The sequence below is a fragment of the Falco peregrinus genome, chromosome 13 (genome assembly GCF_023634155.1).
Source record: "Falco peregrinus isolate bFalPer1 chromosome 13, bFalPer1.pri, whole genome shotgun sequence".
In the NCBI taxonomy this organism is placed as follows: Eukaryota; Metazoa; Chordata; class Aves; order Falconiformes; family Falconidae; genus Falco; species Falco peregrinus.
In genome coordinates, this window is record NC_073733.1 from 9,266,124 (window position 1) to 9,283,602 (window position 17,479).

Below are 17,479 nucleotides of genomic sequence, written 5' to 3' on the forward strand. Positions count from 1 at the left end.
CTTGACTTACTGCTCTGTTCCTTTCCTGTTGTTTTCAACACGGGATTGTTCAGGACACAAAAATTTAAGTGAAAATGCTGGGAAGACATTAATGCTGTATTTCTTTGCTTCTGTGGTGTCATGTTAGTAAGTCATAGACATTATTAGTGTTCTTTCCTCAGTGTAGGCAAACCCCAGGCTCAGCTGCAGGTGATACTGCCTTCCTTAAGCTTCATCTCTAATTATACTCCATGTAAGGTAGGACACATGTCCAGTTCCAGCCTACCGGGGTTGTATTTGTTTAGGGTAAGAGGGTGTTTTCAAGTTTGGTCCAGTTGAACAGACTGTCTTGCCTCTTTCCTCTGACAGATACCATGTATAATGGAAGTTTCACTGACAAACTCAAGCTGCTTTTTAAGTTGCACATCCCTCCAGGTAAGCGAGAGGCGGTGGCATCTGGGGAGGGCTGTTCCTGGCTTCTTAGCTTTACTTTTCTTTGTGTTGTCACCGGTCCTGGCTACAGTACAGTCCAACAGCTGTAATACAAATGTTTGTTTCTTCCAGAGTGATGTCTTGTTTGGGAAGGACTTAATCTGCTCTAACACCATTTCTCTTCATAGGGCCTATTTGTCTGTGCAAAGCTTTTGCTTTTTAGTGCAGCTTTGGTAATGCTTGGAAGCCCCAAACCCACTTTATTTGTTTATTTATTGCAGCTTTTACTGAGGTAGAATCTCTAAGCCCTTCTAAAGGTGATGATCTTTCCAAAGAAGAATTGATCCACTTCAGCCAACTCAGTGGTAAGCTTCAGAGTGTGAGCCTTGCCTGAAGAATATTAGAAGGAATCTGTTTTCTCGTGGTGAAAAATGGGGGAATCTCTTCTGAAAACTAGTAAATCCAGTAATCATGTCACTGTTAACATGAGTCCTCTGTGAAAATCTTCTGTAGATAGTCACATTTTCATAAAGTAGTGCAGAATTTGCGGATAGCTAGTCTGATGATTGAATTCAAAGGCTGTGGGTATTTACATGTGTATTTGTGTATTACAAGTGTATTCGGTCAGCATTTTTCAGCATTGTAGGCATCCTGTTGCAGTGGTTGTTGAAGGGATGGCCATTTCACATTTCTATTCAAGGCACAAAGGGATGATATTTCCTACCTCGAGAAATAAAACATCAAAATTCATTATTATTTTTAGGCACATAAGCAAGCATTTCAAAATCCTTTGCTTCCATTTTAAACCAAGTAAGGTGAAAAAACTTTTGTGGGGTGTAAGTTTATGGAGTTGATAAAATATTCTGTTTGGAAAGCTGTGTGATTTTACTTCTTTGGAAGACAGATCCTTTTTGGTTTTAAATCTATCCAAAAGGTACCTTATCTGTAATACATGGGTCCTGCTCAAGACACGGGGCATGTACATTATGATTATTTGCTTGATACAACTGATGACAGTTTCTTTTGTAATTTCCAGCCTCATGGTGGCTTCTATTTTTATGGAAAATATACAAATCTTACCATGTGGTTTCTTCTTGGCCTGATCTGTGTTGAGAACATGGGGTCATTGAGGGTCTTGCTCCTTAAGGAAGGAATTTTTGATAAAAGGAAATGAACCATTGGCTCCCCTTTCTCAAATAAAAAACTTTCTTCTTTTTCTCTGCCTAAACTGTAGTTCCATCTGTTGGGGATAGTCTTGAAAGTGATTCTTTGAGGAGCAGCCCTGAAAAAGGTAAAAGAATCCTGGAGACACATTTGGTAACTGTCTGACTTTTGGGAGAGTAGAGCTAAGAAAGTACGTGGAAAGCATGTGGTGACAAAGTATACTGAGTAACATCATCTCTGGTAACGTCATCTCTAGCGTAGTACTAACATTATATCTGCTTTTATAAGTATAGTCCTGGCGGGTGAGAGGGTAATGTAAACTCTGATCCTGTTTAGTCCTTGGCCCCACCACTCTGGTGAGAAGGAATGACATAGAGGATGGCAGTTCTGCTCATCATCCCTCATGGGAAGCTCTTAGTTCTTGTCTGTTTACTACTTTTTTTTTTTTTTTTTTTGGTCAAGTAGGGAAGGGGAAGGTTGATATTCAGGCATATCTGAAGCAATGGCAAGATGAACTTCTTAAGAAAGAAGAAAACATTAAGGATTTGCCAAGAATGAATCAGGTAAACTATGAGTCTTAAGTCAATTTTTGAGTGCTGTTTATCCTTTAACTCCTATTAGTAGGACTTAATTTGTAGGATCCCTTAAATTTCAGGCCTTCACATTAATTGTTAGACTGCGGGGATTTTTATACTGCTCTAAGTTTACAAAGGGCAGGACTTGCAGACACACTTTGGTTTATCAGGGCTGGTTCACGCCAATGTCGTCGTCAAAGCAGTTGCTGTACCAGGTGCCTGGCAGCAGCAGGCACTGGGTTGAGATCACAGTGGGCAGTGAAACAGGGCGGTTGCGTTGCTGTTCTCTGAATAGTCTCCTCTGTATCTCTCTCTGTAGTCTCAGTTCATCCAGTTCTCAAAAACTCTGTACAATCTGTTCCACGGGGATCCTGAGGAGGAACTGTTGTATCGGGCTATAGCGGTGGTTACCAGCCTCCTGCTGAAAATGGAAGAAGTTGGGAGAAGACTGCAGAGCCCCACATCACCAGTCAGAAGTCCAGTTGCTGTTATGGAGGTGCCTGTTGAAATCCCCAGAAAAGGGCAGGAGGAAAGCAGCTCTGAGCAGGCTGGAGGCAGTGGAGCACAGAGTTTGAGAGAGAACCATGAATGGTCTTTTGCCTTTGAACAGATTCTGGCATCCTTATTAAATGAGCCAGCCTTTGTGAGATTTTTTGAGAAACCTCATGATATAAAAGTTAAAATAGAGAGTGCTAAAAATTTACAACTTAAAGCAAGAACCAGAGTGTAGTTTTCTTTGCCTTTGACTCTGAGTGAACCACATAAAGCACTTACAAATGAAGGTTGTTACTACGGAAATTGAGCCTGGTGTTTACATAGGGAATGGAGTTTGAAGAGTTAGCTTTAAATATCAGATTACTCATGCGTAATGTAAATAAAATTAGTTTTAAGCACAATCACTTTCCTGCATTGTTCCTAAGTTTCACTCCAAAAAAAGGACTGAATAATAAACTTTCTTTATCATGTTAGTAAAATATGCAACGTTGCTTGGAAATACTGGATGTGACCTATTGCAAACCTATCTGAATGACAGCTGTTACAGTGTGTGCTCTCCGGGTTCATTTCTATTACTGTGATGAAAGGAATGACTCCCAGCCATTTTAATTTAAAAGCAGTATCCACAGTTTAGAGGTTGTCTTCCAGGTTAGTTTAATTAGTTATTTCCAAACCTGCATGTGGACTGGGATCAGAGCAGGGTGAAGACTAAGAATAGAGGCTGTGTTAGGCAGGAGAGTGTGAGGTTAGAGAAGAAGGTTGCCCAGCTCTCAGTTTCTCTGCTTTGATGCTGCCGATGGTCCTGGACTTTTGCAAATTCCAGCCCCTTGTCAGTAGTTTGCAGGCTGCATTCTCTGAGCCCACCTCTCAGGTTTTGCAACAAGCAACTGTTTTTCTGCTTTGCTAGCTCAGCTCGTGTATGAATTCTTTTTCCCATTTTCATACCAATCCTCCTGCAATACAGATGAAAAGGATGGAAGCTTTTTTGGTCATCCAGGCTGCACATGGATGCAAAAGCTAGTATAGATTGTTGAAATCCCGGGAAAGCAATGGCTAAACCCGTCTGACCGCACTGTGGTTGTTATTCATCTTGCAAGAGGAGCCATCATTAGCTTCTTAGGAGTATGTTGATGAAATGTATAGTTTTTCTTGCATTTGGGAAGCTGAAGCACAGACCATCTTTGACTGCTTCATAGTTAGGTGAATGGTGCCTATTGAACTGCTAGGGACAGACTGGCGTTGCTCCTTTGCCTACCTGAGTCCATACCTCAACCTAGTAATTACCTTTCTTCTCTGTAGCTCTCTCGATTATTGTTGCTGTAATATTTTCTATCTGCCAGGATTCACAGCAACAAGAAAATCTTCTGGAATTTTAATAGGTAAAAAAGATTATATAGTAAAGATCCTGTGGGGACAAGCTTTGCCAGCATTAATGCTGATGTTGACCTTGAACCTTCTGTAGCTGGTGCTAGAATGGGTTTAGAGAAAGAGGGGTAAAGCCTGTATTTTAACAACAAAAACAACAAAGCAAACTGAGACAGTCTGTTAGCTTAAAAATGGCTGTTTCTAAAGCCTGTATGACAATCTTTCTCTGCAGAGCAGCATTATTTTTATACTGTGCATATTTTTTGTAAAGAAGCAGAATGGGAGTGGTATCATTCACTGAGGCTTTTCTTGCAATACTGATATGAATGAAGAATAAAACAAAATTCTGACTTGTGTTACAAGCCCTTGGTGAAATACCATCATTGCAGTTGGTGTTAAAGTTCCCATGCAGCTTTTAAAGAATATAGTTTTGATCAGGAGCAATGAATGTATGAATTATTTCTTCTGTTCTTCCCCATACTCTCAGGTATTAATGTAAAATAAAGCTTTATTGAATGAACAGTAACTCCAAAACTATATCGTATGTGTGAGAAATGAGGAAGCTTTTTTTTCAGAAGCCTTCACAAAGTAATTACACTTGATAGAATATAATACTGATTTGTATTTTTATGTGTAAAATATAAAACCTAATTTATCGATTCATATGAATATGTTTCTGAGGCAAAGTAGGGCAACAGTGTGTTACTTACAAAACGTATTTACTCACTGTTTTCCTAATGTTTTAGAAATACAAAGCAGATGATACTGTTGTTCTAGTCTAGGTTGTACTCAGATTAGGTTTGCTCAATGACTAATTCTTCTGCAAATAGTGTTGAAATTAATAGAACCCCATAAAATAGATGCAGCTGCCCATTGAAAAAGCTTTTGTAGGTTTTTGACAGATATTTTTAGTTCATAGCTTTGACTATTTCTTGAAATTATTTGCTAAGCAAGGTAGCACAGAGATATGAAAGTCTTAAAACTCAACGACATATTTTGGTTTAGAGCCAAGATGTTAAGATCTAAATACAGAAGACTGTACTGCGGGAACCTGCAAAATACAGCAGCCTTGTGACATTTCTTGATTCGCTTATGCAAAACTGAGCACCTTTCTAAAATATTTTCTATTATTGTCAGTCCAAGAGACTGTAGAGCCATTACCGAGTATGTAGGAGCTCTTGTCAGCTATCATATCTATGTATAAAGAGAGATTACCAGCATATGTTTGTGTGCGTGTATATATATTTTAAAAAATTAGATTTAAGGGGAGAAGTTAGGATCTGTAGGGGAACACTAACTTTTATTAACTGCATGGCTTTTTCTGTTCCATTTTTTAAAATGTTTTTTTTCCCAGAAAGGGCAATGTCATTAAATCATTCCTGTAATACACCTGCAGGTTGATCCAGCAAGACTAGTCAGAGTGGCCAGGCATCCAGCCTCAGCAGGACAGAGGGTGGAGCAAGGTCGGTTCCAGAAGGATGGCAGCACTCAGGCAACTGCCTGACTGGCAGGTTCTTCCTTTTGGAGCCTGGGGATCAGGGGCTCGTCCTTGGGGGAGGTCTGGGTGTAGCAAATGCCGGCTACTGCCAAGGAAAGGGAACCAGAGGGGTGTTTGCTGGGCTGCTTCCACAGTCTGCCACAACACTGAGGGACAGTTGTGCTTTGCTGGTGACAGAGTAACGCTGGAGTTGTGTCTAGCTCCTTGCCTTCCCATTCCTGCTGCGGAGACAGGCTGGCCGATACGCACAGGCTTACTTGGGATTGGGGAGCGAGAGCAATAGAAGCTCTTGTCTTCTCTTCAGTCCCAAAGGGTGATGCCTTGACTTTACAGCCCCGCACAGGCAGGGACAGAGATGCCCATGTGGTACAGCTTTTGGGCCGTCTGCAGTTCTTGGTGCTGCAAGATTCACATGGCATTGCATTGGGAGGTTGTGGGTGTGCACGCTCCTGTTGCAGATCAGCTGCCGCATGTAGCTGGGAATTAAGCAGACGTGCTAGTAAGGAATCTGGCAGTTGCAGAATGTCTAACCCAGAGTTACTCAGCTGTTTCCCAAGGGGCAGGGGGGGTACTTTCCATTCAAATTGTAACGTGGAAGTTTTTAGAAGTGTTTTTGAACTTTGAACAGTTTGTTCACAAATGTAGCAGGGTGGTTCAGTGAGTACTGATGTGTCATTTCATGTCTCTGTGTTTGGGGTTTTTTTTCTGTAAGTTTCCATAAAGTTACTTGTGTCTTTTTTTTTTTTTTTTTTATTCAGTCATAGGAAAGAAATGAATGTGCATCATTCAGTACAAAATAGACAGTTGTAGGTAGGAAATAGATTGCTAAAACTAGTGATACTGTTTATACTGTTTTAAAAATTGCAGTGTCACCAGTGTGACTTGGCAGCTGTGCCGTGGTTATTTACCCTGAAGCCTTCCCCGTGGCTGTTAGCATACACTGCACAGTCCTTTCTAGCGGCTCGGCCATTATTATTGTTGCTATGCACATAAAATGCCTTTTGTCAAATGCAAAGGCCGCTGCCTACACTCTGGGTGAACAGTGGCAGCCCTGACCACCATGAGAAGCTGGCTGCTTGACCTCTTTGTGTGCTGAGTTGAGGGCTCAAACACATGAGGAGAGGGAATAGCTCAACTAATAGTAATAAAAACACGAGCCCTTTCCACCACGGGGGAGAACTGCTTGTCATTCAACCGGCAGCATTTTGTGGGATGTGGAGATGGTCGCTGCAATGTGATTCCGAAAAAGCACTCTGTGTTTCCATCCATTGCTAAAACAAGCCACTTGTTCATCACTCTAATGGCTAGATAATGTATTTTTAGAAGAGTTTGCTACCATAGTGACTAGGAAGTAGCCGTGTTTGATTTTATTAGAAGTTTCTAATTCAGTTGTACCATACAAGGTTCTTGATTGCAATTGCAATTGTTATCTGGACTAAAACAAAAAGAAACATTCCAACTTGTTTCCAGAAAAATAGGCTATTTTGTCTTTGTTGCTATAGCTTTGTCACTTTACCAAGAAGGCAACACGTTTGTGTTGGCAGGTTGGCCTTTGTACAACGTATTGTATGCAGAAGTACTGTAAGACAAATGGGATGTTAAATAAAAAATTGTTTCACTTTAGGAAAACAAAAATATCTCTGTGTTTGAGGTACTATTATTCTCATGAGGGACTGTTACAGAAGTTCCTTCAAGAGCACTGGTCATGTTAAACCATGTTTAGTCAGCGTCTGGCTGCTGCTTTTGTGCCTCTTGGAGAACAAGGAGCAGATTCTAATCCAAATGGACTGATACCACCCAGCAATAACAACAGCACATAGTGAGTAAGAGGTCTTACAAGCATTATTTTATTTCTTTTTTTCCTTTTCTTTTTTTTTTAAATACTATGTACAATCTGTTTAAAGCTTGTCAAAATGCATGGGCTCCCATTCAATGGAGCTGTGCAGGTACATAGATTCAAGACAAGAATAAAATCTTTACTGTTCATCTTCATAAGACACTTCCTTTTTCCCATTACAAAATACTTTTAAGAATAGTAACATTTATAAATGTATCTATATTTGACATCATATAAAATAAACCAAGATTTATACTCAATTCTAAGATTTTTTTCTCTTTTTTTTTCTTTTTTTTTTTACATGTACTATATACAATATATACAGTAACTTTTCACTGTTTGTCAAACCAGCCTGATTATACCCACCAGGCTTTAGCTTATATGTACAAATATGCTAAAAGTGCAAGACTTTTATTAATTAAAGCTGCCTGTGTTTTCAGAGGTCTGGAATTGTGTGGCCTATATATATATTTATATATAGATATACACGTACATACATGATATATGTATATTAAAAATACATATATCTGTATACCTATATATAGAGGGACCTAGTATATAGGTGCTTGTGTACTAGAAAGCCTCAGAACATGAAAGACTAATAGGTCGACACCGACACTGGAGCCCAACCCTGACGCAGGTGCCATCAGTCGTGTTCCTGCCCTCTGCTTGTCACCAACAAGTCACACTTCTGAGCACCCGGCTGTGTGTGAACCGAACGCACCAGCAACCCTCAATTCCAAATGGGTCCCAAAAACACAGGTCATAGCTAACACCGAGGTAAACAAATACAAATCAACCTGAATAAAGAGATTTATTTATTCATATACTTTTTTGAGAGTGAGTGACAGCGTAAGGCAAAAATCCCACGGGCCTGACTCAGCCTCCCCGCAGCCTGGAGGGACCAAGCAGGGACCAAGCAAGCCCCAAAAAGGGACTGTGGGATTTTGTCCTTCGGAGCACGTCTGGAAAACACGGCTCTACCCGTGAGGCATGCAGCCACCCACTGCCCACCAGCAGCTGCCGAGCGGCTGGGGCAGACACTGGGAATAGAGGAGGGGTAAGTGATAAAGTGCATTTTAGGTCTCTTGTTTTAGCAAGGCCAATCTAACATGTAAACATCCTTGCAAACCTCCTGTGCTCCCCGCCGAGCGGCTGTGAGCAGGGGTGATGCTGCCACCCCCCCACAGCCCCCAGCCCTCCCTGTCCGTGCACCCCAGTGCTGCCAGCAGAAGGGCCGGGCCCATGGCACAGCCCCATCTGACACACGCGCTCCCCCCCACACCTCCCCCCAGCCCCCTTCCCAACCCCCTTCTCTTGGATTTGCTTTCAAAGTCACAGCAACGCCAGAAAACTACTCTGCCCTGGCTACCTCCCTACCAAGCCCTGTTAAAAAAAAAAGACGCCCCACCCCCCCCCAGCCCCTGACCACCAACATGATCAACTGACCTCTGAGACACATTTGGTGGACACCGGCCATGTCCGGGCTCACGGATGCCGACGGGACACTGCGGAACAGCCACGGTGCATCGGGGGTGATGTGGGGTTCAAGGCAGGGAAATGCATGGCCTTTCCCTCCTGCCAGCCACACTGGGCCGTGAACTGCGTACAGCCGTGGAGACTGAACGTAAAAGTGTGCCTTTGCCTCCCCACCTGACATTACGTGCCAAGCCAAGGGGAACCCCCGCTCCCCCCCAAAAAACCCCAAAAGAGCAACGCCTCCGGTCCCAACCTCTTGAGCAGCCCTACTGGGATGGGATGGGGAAGGGGAGGCCCTAAAAGTAATAGTGCTTTAAAAAAAATAAAATAAAACAATTTTTTCCTACCTCAAAGGCTCCATGCTGTGGCCCCGCACGTGATGCTGCAGCACAAACCAGGTGGGGCAGGATCGACCCCCTGCTCTCCCCAGGACACGGGCTCTAAGGGCCGAGGGCTGAGGCTGTTATTTCAGCTCCAGATCGCACGGCAGCGGCAGGTGCCCCACGTCCCCCTACCAGCAGCGAGGTGGCCCCGGCCCATGGCTCTGCTGTAGCCACAGTTACTCGTAGGGGGTTGAAAAAGGGGGGTGGGGGGTGGGGGGCAGGTCAGGCTGTGCCCAAGAGCAGCTGCTCACCCCCCCATTGCCCAGGGACTGCATGTGCTGGGTCCCAGCCAGGGACGGCTCGCAGCGTTCCTGCTCCAGGAGCCTGTCCTCCCACCAGCCCCACGGCAACGGGGCACATCAAAACCCCATCCCCTTCCCCAGGAAAAACCTGGCAGGTGGGAAGCAGCCCCCTTGTACCGGGGGGGGCAGGTGGGGGGGGCAGGTGGTGAGGCACGCTGTGCCCTGCCAGGTAGGAAGGCTGCAGCCGAAACCCAGACGGGGCAGCTCTGTTGTGCTCCCGGTTTCATTCCCCAGCTCTCCGGGAAACTCGGGCTGCCCCAACATGCTTCAGTCAGGCTGAAACAGTCTGGTTTTCTGCTCCCCCTGCTACTGAGCCCAAGTGCTCATGCCTGGCCCCAAAGTTAACAAAATCCTCCCAGTGCTGCAGCGCAGGAAAGGTGTGTGCCTGATGGGGGAAAGCAAGCTAGCTGTAGATACTGGGTAGCTCTAGCTATAGATATATGCACCATTAGCTATTCCTATTTTTTCTTTTCATGCTAACTCTCCCACTTCCCCCCTTTTCTTGAAACACAGGGCTGCTTGGGGATGCTCATCCTATCAGCAAGCACCGGCGTCCAGCTGCTGCAGTGGTGCAAAGAGCCAAGCAAGTGGCTTGCACAAGAAAAAAAGCAAACAAATGCCAAATAAAAAAAAGGCAAAAGAAACCCACCATGCTTTGCTTGATTCGACAGAGGTTATGAACTAACCCGTCCCTAACCCTTGCTCTGACTGCCAGACGGAGCTTTGCAGCTAGACGCACCTGGTCTTAACCATTTTCTTGCAAAGCTTACAGTAATGGCCTGACCCTTCTCCTACATTCGGGCTCTAACAGCACCCAGAGTTAGTACTCAGCTATTAACGCCTCAAAAACATACATTTTCATTTTTCCTTTGGAAAGACAATAACAGTAGGGACACGTAACTATACACCCACTGAGGAATAAACTTTTTTCAATTCATAAATATAAACTTACAGTTAAAAAGTGACAATTTACAAAAATACAATTTATTGCTGACTCTACGGGCTTGTGTCCTTGTGATCATCTGTTTCAGGTTCATCAAATTGAAACATTACCTAGCAAAACCACAAAGTTTGCCATCAAGCTGTTCTATGCTTATTTGTTTGTTTTCATGTATAGAAATGTATACAACTACATCACTTGAAACAAAACAACCAAAAAAAAAGAACAAGTAAAGATTCTTTGTCTGTAACCCAAAAAATATTTGGCTACAGGGAGTAAAAACCATATAAATTTAGCTGCACTTGTTAACCAAAATAAAACATGACAAATATCTTACTAGCTGTGATGTAAGCTGGTATAACAACAGTAAGAAATTCAGGCAAAAGTGGTGTTATGTAAATTAGCAGCATTATCCAATCTCCTGGAAAACAAAAAAATTGCGGGACTGAGGTATAGAAAAAAGGAAAAAAAATACTCCACAATGGACCTACTACAGCAAAACGAGTTATGTACATGGTAACCCAACGGCATCCTGCGGACCGGTACAGTCTGTGTATGTGCTCCAAATGCTGGGCTTCAATTCACAGTGACTTTCAGCATTGAAGTCCTGAATGGAAAAGGTTTTTCTCCTTTGCAAAGCAACTTTCGTGGCGACCTGGTAACTAACCTCCCTGCAGCCAGAAAGCCATCGCCTTCCCATTGTACCGCAGCGCTGGGCACCTACGGCTGCCGCAGCAGCATCACGGACCAGCTGCATGGAAATCCCAACCGATGAGGTGCCCCCGGAGCCGCCCGTCCCCCATGGGGACTGTCCCTCCAGCCACCATCTTCCCTGCAGGGCCTGACCTCACCCGTGCCATGCTCCGATGGCGGCGTCCTCCCCTGTGCCTGTGCCCGGGCGCCGGGCGGCTGCAGCCACGGTGGTCCCTGCTCCCGGCCCTGGCGCTCAGGGCAGCTGCATCTCGGGCATGTCCGGCAGGTTGCAGGCCTGGCCCTGTGCGTGGCGGCTCTGCTGCTGCGGGTGGAGGAAGTAGCTCAGGGGGTTCTGCTGCGGTGTGTGGGGGGGCTGGAAAATGCGCTGCGTCGGACCCCCAGGCACCAGCTCAGGACCTTGCATCTGTTGGGAGACACGAATCCAGAGGTCAGAGCTGCCCTGTTGCCCACCCGCTCCCTCTCTTGCTGCAGGGTCCTGAGGCTCGTGCCACATCCTGAAGGTAACATCTACCCATCGAGGGTACGAGCTGTGGACAAGCAGTTTGGGATGCTGGTGCTATCAGCACAACCAACAGTGCCTGGGCAGTACAGAGGGGAAGCAGGACCCATCCATCCTACCAGCCCCACAGGGAGCCCAGCAGGAATTAAGACCTCCAAAAGCTACTTGGATGTGAGGCAGAACCTGCAGGACATGCACCGTCCACCTTCCATGGGGAGGCTCTTCAGCCAAGCAATGAAGAGGCTGTAAAGTGACCTTGTCCATGTACCACCTGTGCCCGGTACCCCAAAGACCTGGACTTGCTGGTTTACTCCCACTAAAGGCATTGTAGCACCAAAAGCCTGGTTTTCTGTTGTCCTGGAGCAATCCATCACTCTGCTGTCCATATTGCTAGTCCTCAGGACCTCCGCGCAGCCTGTGAGCACACGTGCCCGAAGCAGGGATAACAAGCAGCTTGTGGACAACGACGATTCGTTTCTCACTCTAAATCCAGTCCTGCTGCATGGCTGCTTTCAGCTGTACCTACTCCTCCTGCTTTCTTTTCTACCATCTTTGCCTGGAGGACTGTAACTCACCTCTGCCAACCAGGCAAGTCTTGCAGAGCATGTTACTAATCATTAGTTTCAACAACTCGCTCCTTGGCAGCCTCACTGGTTTGGCATGCACCGATGAAGTCGTGCTTTGAAAAACCAAAATCACCTCTCCCCGAGAGTGGTGGTGTGAAACAGCTATTTATTAAAAGCAAGCAGTGACAGCAGCTGATAAAACCCCTTGCTATGCTCAGGCATAACAGCAGGGAGGATGTTTTCAAAAGAGCTTCTCCCTTCCCATGGATCACACCGACAGCAACCTTCCCACCAGAGCTCCTCTGGATGACCAGCTGTGTAACAATTGGATATTTCTTTGGGACACTGATAACTGAGTTTCTTGGGAGACATGGCCTTGATTGGGGTGCAGCACCAGCCTGGAAAGACTGAGCACTTTGGGTACGTGCTGACACAACGGGGATGGAAGACGTGCAAGTACACTGACCAGGTTTGATGAGCCGGGTGAGCCCCATTTCTTCAAAGAAACCAGCCCAGCCCCAAAGCCACCCCTGTGCACCCTCATAAACCCTTTGCAGTTCCATTACCTGAAGGTAGAGACGGTGCTGCTGAACCTGTTGCTGTGGCCACTGGTGGAGATGAACCGGTGTGTTTGCCTGGTGGGATGTGAAGCTGGTGTGTGGGATCATCAGAGACGGGGAGAAAACGGGTGATGGGGCTGAAGGTCGGACGGTGCTACAGGTAACCGGTTGCATCTGTATTGGGGGAGGTAAGATCTGCTGCTCTGCAACGAATCTGCCATTAGGAGGAAAATAAAGCATGAGAACCCAAACCCAGACCCCCCACCGGAGAGGGTCCTGCAGGAACCAGACTGGCCCAAGGTTTGTCAAACTACGCAGAACCTGGCAAAAGCTGGCCCCAGATCTCCCCCTCCCCATCGAGCATGGACTAGAACTGCAGAAAATTAAGGGTTTTAAAGCTGTACATCTCCTGCATGACCAATTAGGCATTTTAGGCTTTGCAAAAGCCAGAAAATGGTTAAAAAAATATTTTCCCAAAGCATTTTAGTTACCATAAAGTTCTTTGTAATTAAAATATATTCTCATTACTTTTTCTCCTAACCAGCTGAGCTTTTGTTTCTTTTAAGACTGAGACTGTGTGTGTTTGCATGATAACACACAAGTTTTTCAAAGTAGTTTTCAGTGCCATAAAGCGCCCTGCTAAAACACTGCATGAAAACAAGAGCCAGCAAAGACTCACTTTCCTTGCTGCCTGCCGGCACTGCTCTGCACGGGCTGGCCGCTGCTGTTGGTGGCAGGCATCATGGCTTGGATAGACTGATCCAACAGCATCCTGCAGTGGAATTACAACAGAGGATGGTCAGGGAAGGGAAAGATTCATTCTCCTGACTGCCAGTCTCTAGAAAACAAATCCCTGACAATATTCCCTGAAACCATGCAAACCGTCACCTTGAAAAAAGGCTAATGAGATAGGATGCTTATTATCACCTTGTCTAATGCACTCACAGAGACGAGCTGAAAGTTGTTAAGTCTTTCATGTAAGAAATATGTTTTATAGATGGAGAGACCTCTAGGGTTTTTATCCTGTTTCCCTACACGATATTTTGAAACAGCTGGATCCTGTAGGCAGTGCCTGCAGATACCACCCTGAAAGGTGGTTGAATAGTTTGGGACAGTTGTGTGTGTTTTACACAGTGTTTCCAGCACTGCGTAAAAGCAAAATGGCTTTGCCATGGCACCTGTCCTGGCTGGAGAAAAGACACTCTGGAGCATCAGAGCAAGCAGACACAGCTTTGGGAAAGGCTGTCCCTGCTAGTTTTTCCTGTTCCCTCCCTCTGACAGCAGCAGATGTCCAAAGGTTACTGAGCTACATGGACAATTTGTGGAAATACAGAGAGAAAAGGATTTCAGGCCCCTGAGGGTATGGCACAGCGCACGCAGCACCCTGCTTGCACGCACACTGGGCTCACCACTAACCGAGCTCTCTGCAGGGTGGGACATCCCCATGCCCCTGCTGTGGCACCCAGAAACCACCCCCCTGAGCCCGAGCTCTCCCCGCTGCCCAGGCACTGCTATTTTCTGTCACCAGCATCAGGAGGGTCCCAGCAGGGCTGTGTCGGTACCTGAGGCTCCTGTCCTGGCTGTAGTCAGATGGCGGCTGCCGCTCGCTGCCCTCAGTTGACGTCTGTGCAGCCACTGCAATGGGATGCGCTTGTGAAAACACCATGGGGTTGTTGTAGAGGGGCACCGAAATGCTCGTCTGCCCCGGCAGACAGGTTTGCTGGGCTTGGTTTCCTCTCATTAGGTGCTGCTGCTGCTGCTGCACCTGAAATGAAGACACAGACCCATGTAAGTGTTTAAACCTCCCTAACAGAAAGCTAAAATGACTGCTTTCCAGTATACAGATGGGAAAAGGAGAAGGAGCAGTAAGATGTTCTCCCTGAACACAGCAGTAGGAACAGTGTATCTGTTCAGGACAACCAACCCCTCGGCATTTATTGCCCCTGCACGGCAGTGCTGGGATGCCCAGTGGTAGGAGCAGATGGTCTCGTGAAAAAGCAGAGTACAAGGGTAAGGGCATGCAAGCCTTGCGGGAGAAGAGACCAGATTAAGAGGGGAGGAGGAGTCCAAATCCAAAGTCCCCAAGGAAAGCATCCCCTCATCTGTCCTTTAAAGCAGTAGTTTCAGTCTTTTTTGATTTTTTCTTTGTCTTTGATTCTTTCCCAGGGAGATGTGACCATCTATAGAGCTCATTTAGGTCTAGTGATGACAAACCTGTTTTTCAAAGCTGCCTTCCAAGACTTCCAAGTGAGAAGAAAATTAATCTTTTCAAATTATGCCTGCTTCCCCACGTTACCAAGTCACAAGTCTCACTTGCTACGAATAAGCATCCTATTGCAGTCGCAAACAGAACCAAATGAGAGCCCAAACCTCCCACTCAGGTGCCCTCCAGACACCAGGACGGCTCCAGCGGTGCCAAGGCTTAATGCTTTAGGCTACCTGGCTTTTATTTTTTGCAGTTGAATGACATCATTTGCAACTGACTCTTGACACTAATTTCATAATGCCAGCTACGGAGTAAAACCAGCACCGAGGAGATGTGCAGGACCACGGGGAGGGGGGACATGGCAGACAAGTATTTAAGAGCCGGGAAAGGGGACAATGAAGACAACAAAGCAGACGGTGACCTGGGCAGCCGTGCTGCAGGGGTCCCTGAGGAACTGGTGCGGTGACTGCAGGCGGGTGCCGCAGTAGTGCTTGGTCCCCACCGGGCCTTGCTGCTGCGACTTCTTGGCTGTGGTCTGCCTGGGTGTCCCAGGTGGTGGCGGCCTCCGGGGGCTCGGGTGCTGCACGTTGTTGAAGACGATGGGGATCGGCTGCTGCATCAGCATCTTTTATTAAAAGAGACACAAGAGTTGTCGCAGCTTGTAAGGTGGCTGTACTGCCTGAGAGGTACTGTCTTTAGCTCCCAGGCTGTCTCTATCAACATACAGAATGCTACAGCAGCAACATCTCTAAATCCTGGGGCAAAATGAACCATGACTTGTAGAAAAACAAACGTTAGCTTGCACCCAAACATTTATTCAGAGCCACAACTGTTCCAGCTCCATCACGCCTGTTGCATTTTGCAGGAATGGCACTGGGGATCCAGCGGCACTAACCACCCATTGAACCACCAAGCTTTTTGTGCAGGGGGGAAATCTGGATTACCTTGGGATTGTTTTTTTCTAAATAATGAAAATTCCTGATTCAATATTAAGCAGATGCTGATGCCACTCACCTCTTGGGACTCACTACTCCCACACCTGAGACCAAACTACCAATTTATCCAGAGCTCATTTTTTTTGCCACTGACAATTTTTGTCGCCTATCTGCATGCTCAAAGGAAAAGCAAATGGTTTGTGGGTTCCCTGGGGGCAGCGGATACCTGCAGGTTGGAGTCCTGCACTAGCTGGAGCTGCTCCTTGATGACATGGAGCTCCTCCTGCTGCGTCTTGATGTCAGCTTGCAGTATGCGAGTCCTCTCCTCCAGCTGCTCTTTCAGCTGATGCATCATCCCCAGCTGAGTAGGGAAATGGTACACTGGCTGTGGAGAACAGAGAACAAGATCACGGGGTTGGACCAGTCCTGATACTTACATTCACTGAGATGCTGGCTTCAGAAAAATGACTGCTTTTCAGCTTTTGCCATAGAAAATACGATGCTGACAAAAAGCAGCAATGGCATATTTAACCAGAGTACCACTGTACTTCCAGAGCAGTAGCACAAGCAATTCATGTTCGGTGCCTCCCTCCAGGTCTCGGTCTGTTCCATCTCTGCAGACGCAGCGTCCGTGCACAGGACTGCCCTGTCCCTTCAGTGTGGCACCCTGCTAATTCGGGACCACTGGCGTTTTGTGGCAGACACCGCATGCAAACCGTGGCCACACCTCCAGGCTGGGCTTTTCAGTTGTGCTGCTAATTATATTTGCCAAATTGCAGGCCCAGCTTAGCTTGTAAACCCACTCTGGGATCCATCCTTCACACCTGCGCTGGCTCCCTTCAATCCCTAGATTGCAGTCCCAATGTTCACTACACTGACCTCAAAGCTCTGCGAGGATGGGCTTCATATGGTTTATGACTCCCACATTTTTATTGTGGTTCTTTTTATCTTTTTCTGGCCCAACTCAACCCTTCCTCCATCAGGGCAAAAAAATTCTTCAGCTGCAGTTTGTCGCTAGAAATTCAGAGATGAGCCCTCAGCAGCCCCTGACGGTTTTGACAAACGTAAACCTTCTTCTAAGCTATTTTCACGGGTGTCCTACCTGCTCCATCTCCTCGCTGAAGTGGCTGCAATAACTTGGTTGCAGGTAAATCTCAGTAACAGCAAGAGAAAGGGCACTGACACCTTGTCCCCGCGCTGGGACCAGCCAGCAGGTAAGAGCTGTGGACCGGAGCCACCGAGCCTGCCCCAGCTGACTGGCCGTACCAGCGTGTTTAACAAAAATAAATCACGTACCATCACGGCGTGCTGAGAGGGGACTGCCGGCTGAGCCACGGGGTGCTGAGGAAGGTGTTCACCAGGGGCTTGAGGAGTTGCTATGGCCTAGAAATGAAAACTTTGCCTTACTGTAGGTCCATAGCACCTCTAGTGCAGAGCTGGCGTGATACCAGCTCCTGCTGGTGACGAACAATGCAGGGAACCAGACAACTCCACGTGGAGATGTGAGGATGTGTCTGAAGGGAGAATCTGAGCTCCTGTGTGCCCCCTGC

General features: G+C 46.4%; 2 protein-coding genes across 9 annotated transcripts in view; one reads left to right on the plus strand and one right to left on the minus strand.

Moving 5' to 3' along the window:
- The window catches only part of TBC1D8B (TBC1 domain family member 8B), a 41,943-nt gene extending 34,338 nt beyond the window's left edge, over positions 1-7,605 (plus strand). The window contains exons 17-21 of one of the 2 annotated variants that reach the window (XM_055817805.1): positions 349-414; positions 693-776; positions 1,646-1,702; positions 2,038-2,138; positions 2,470-7,605. In XM_055817805.1, coding sequence (XP_055673780.1) covers positions 349-414; positions 693-776; positions 1,646-1,702; positions 2,038-2,138; positions 2,470-2,880 — 719 coding nt within the window. In that variant the 3' untranslated portion in view covers positions 2,881-7,605. The remainder of the gene's footprint in view (positions 1-348; positions 415-692; positions 777-1,645; positions 1,703-2,037; positions 2,139-2,469) is intronic. The other variant, XM_055817806.1, reaches the window with a different exon arrangement.
- Positions 7,333-17,479, minus strand: part of PASD1 (PAS domain containing repressor 1) — a 113,142-nt gene continuing 102,995 nt past the window's right edge. For 4 of the 7 annotated variants that reach the window (XM_055817808.1, XM_055817807.1, XM_055817813.1 and 1 more), the window contains 7 exons: positions 17,226-17,312; positions 16,156-16,314; positions 15,416-15,619; positions 14,351-14,553; positions 13,468-13,560; positions 12,795-13,002; positions 7,333-11,566 (listed from right to left, as the gene is read on the minus strand). In XM_055817808.1, coding sequence (XP_055673783.1) covers positions 11,396-11,566; positions 12,795-13,002; positions 13,468-13,560; positions 14,351-14,553; positions 15,416-15,619; positions 16,156-16,314; positions 17,226-17,312 — 1,125 coding nt within the window. In that variant the 3' untranslated portion in view covers positions 7,333-11,395. The remainder of the gene's footprint in view (positions 11,567-12,794; positions 13,003-13,467; positions 13,561-14,350; positions 14,554-15,415; positions 15,620-16,155; positions 16,315-17,225; positions 17,313-17,479) is intronic. The other 3 variants (XM_055817809.1, XM_055817812.1, XM_055817810.1) reach the window with 3 other exon arrangements.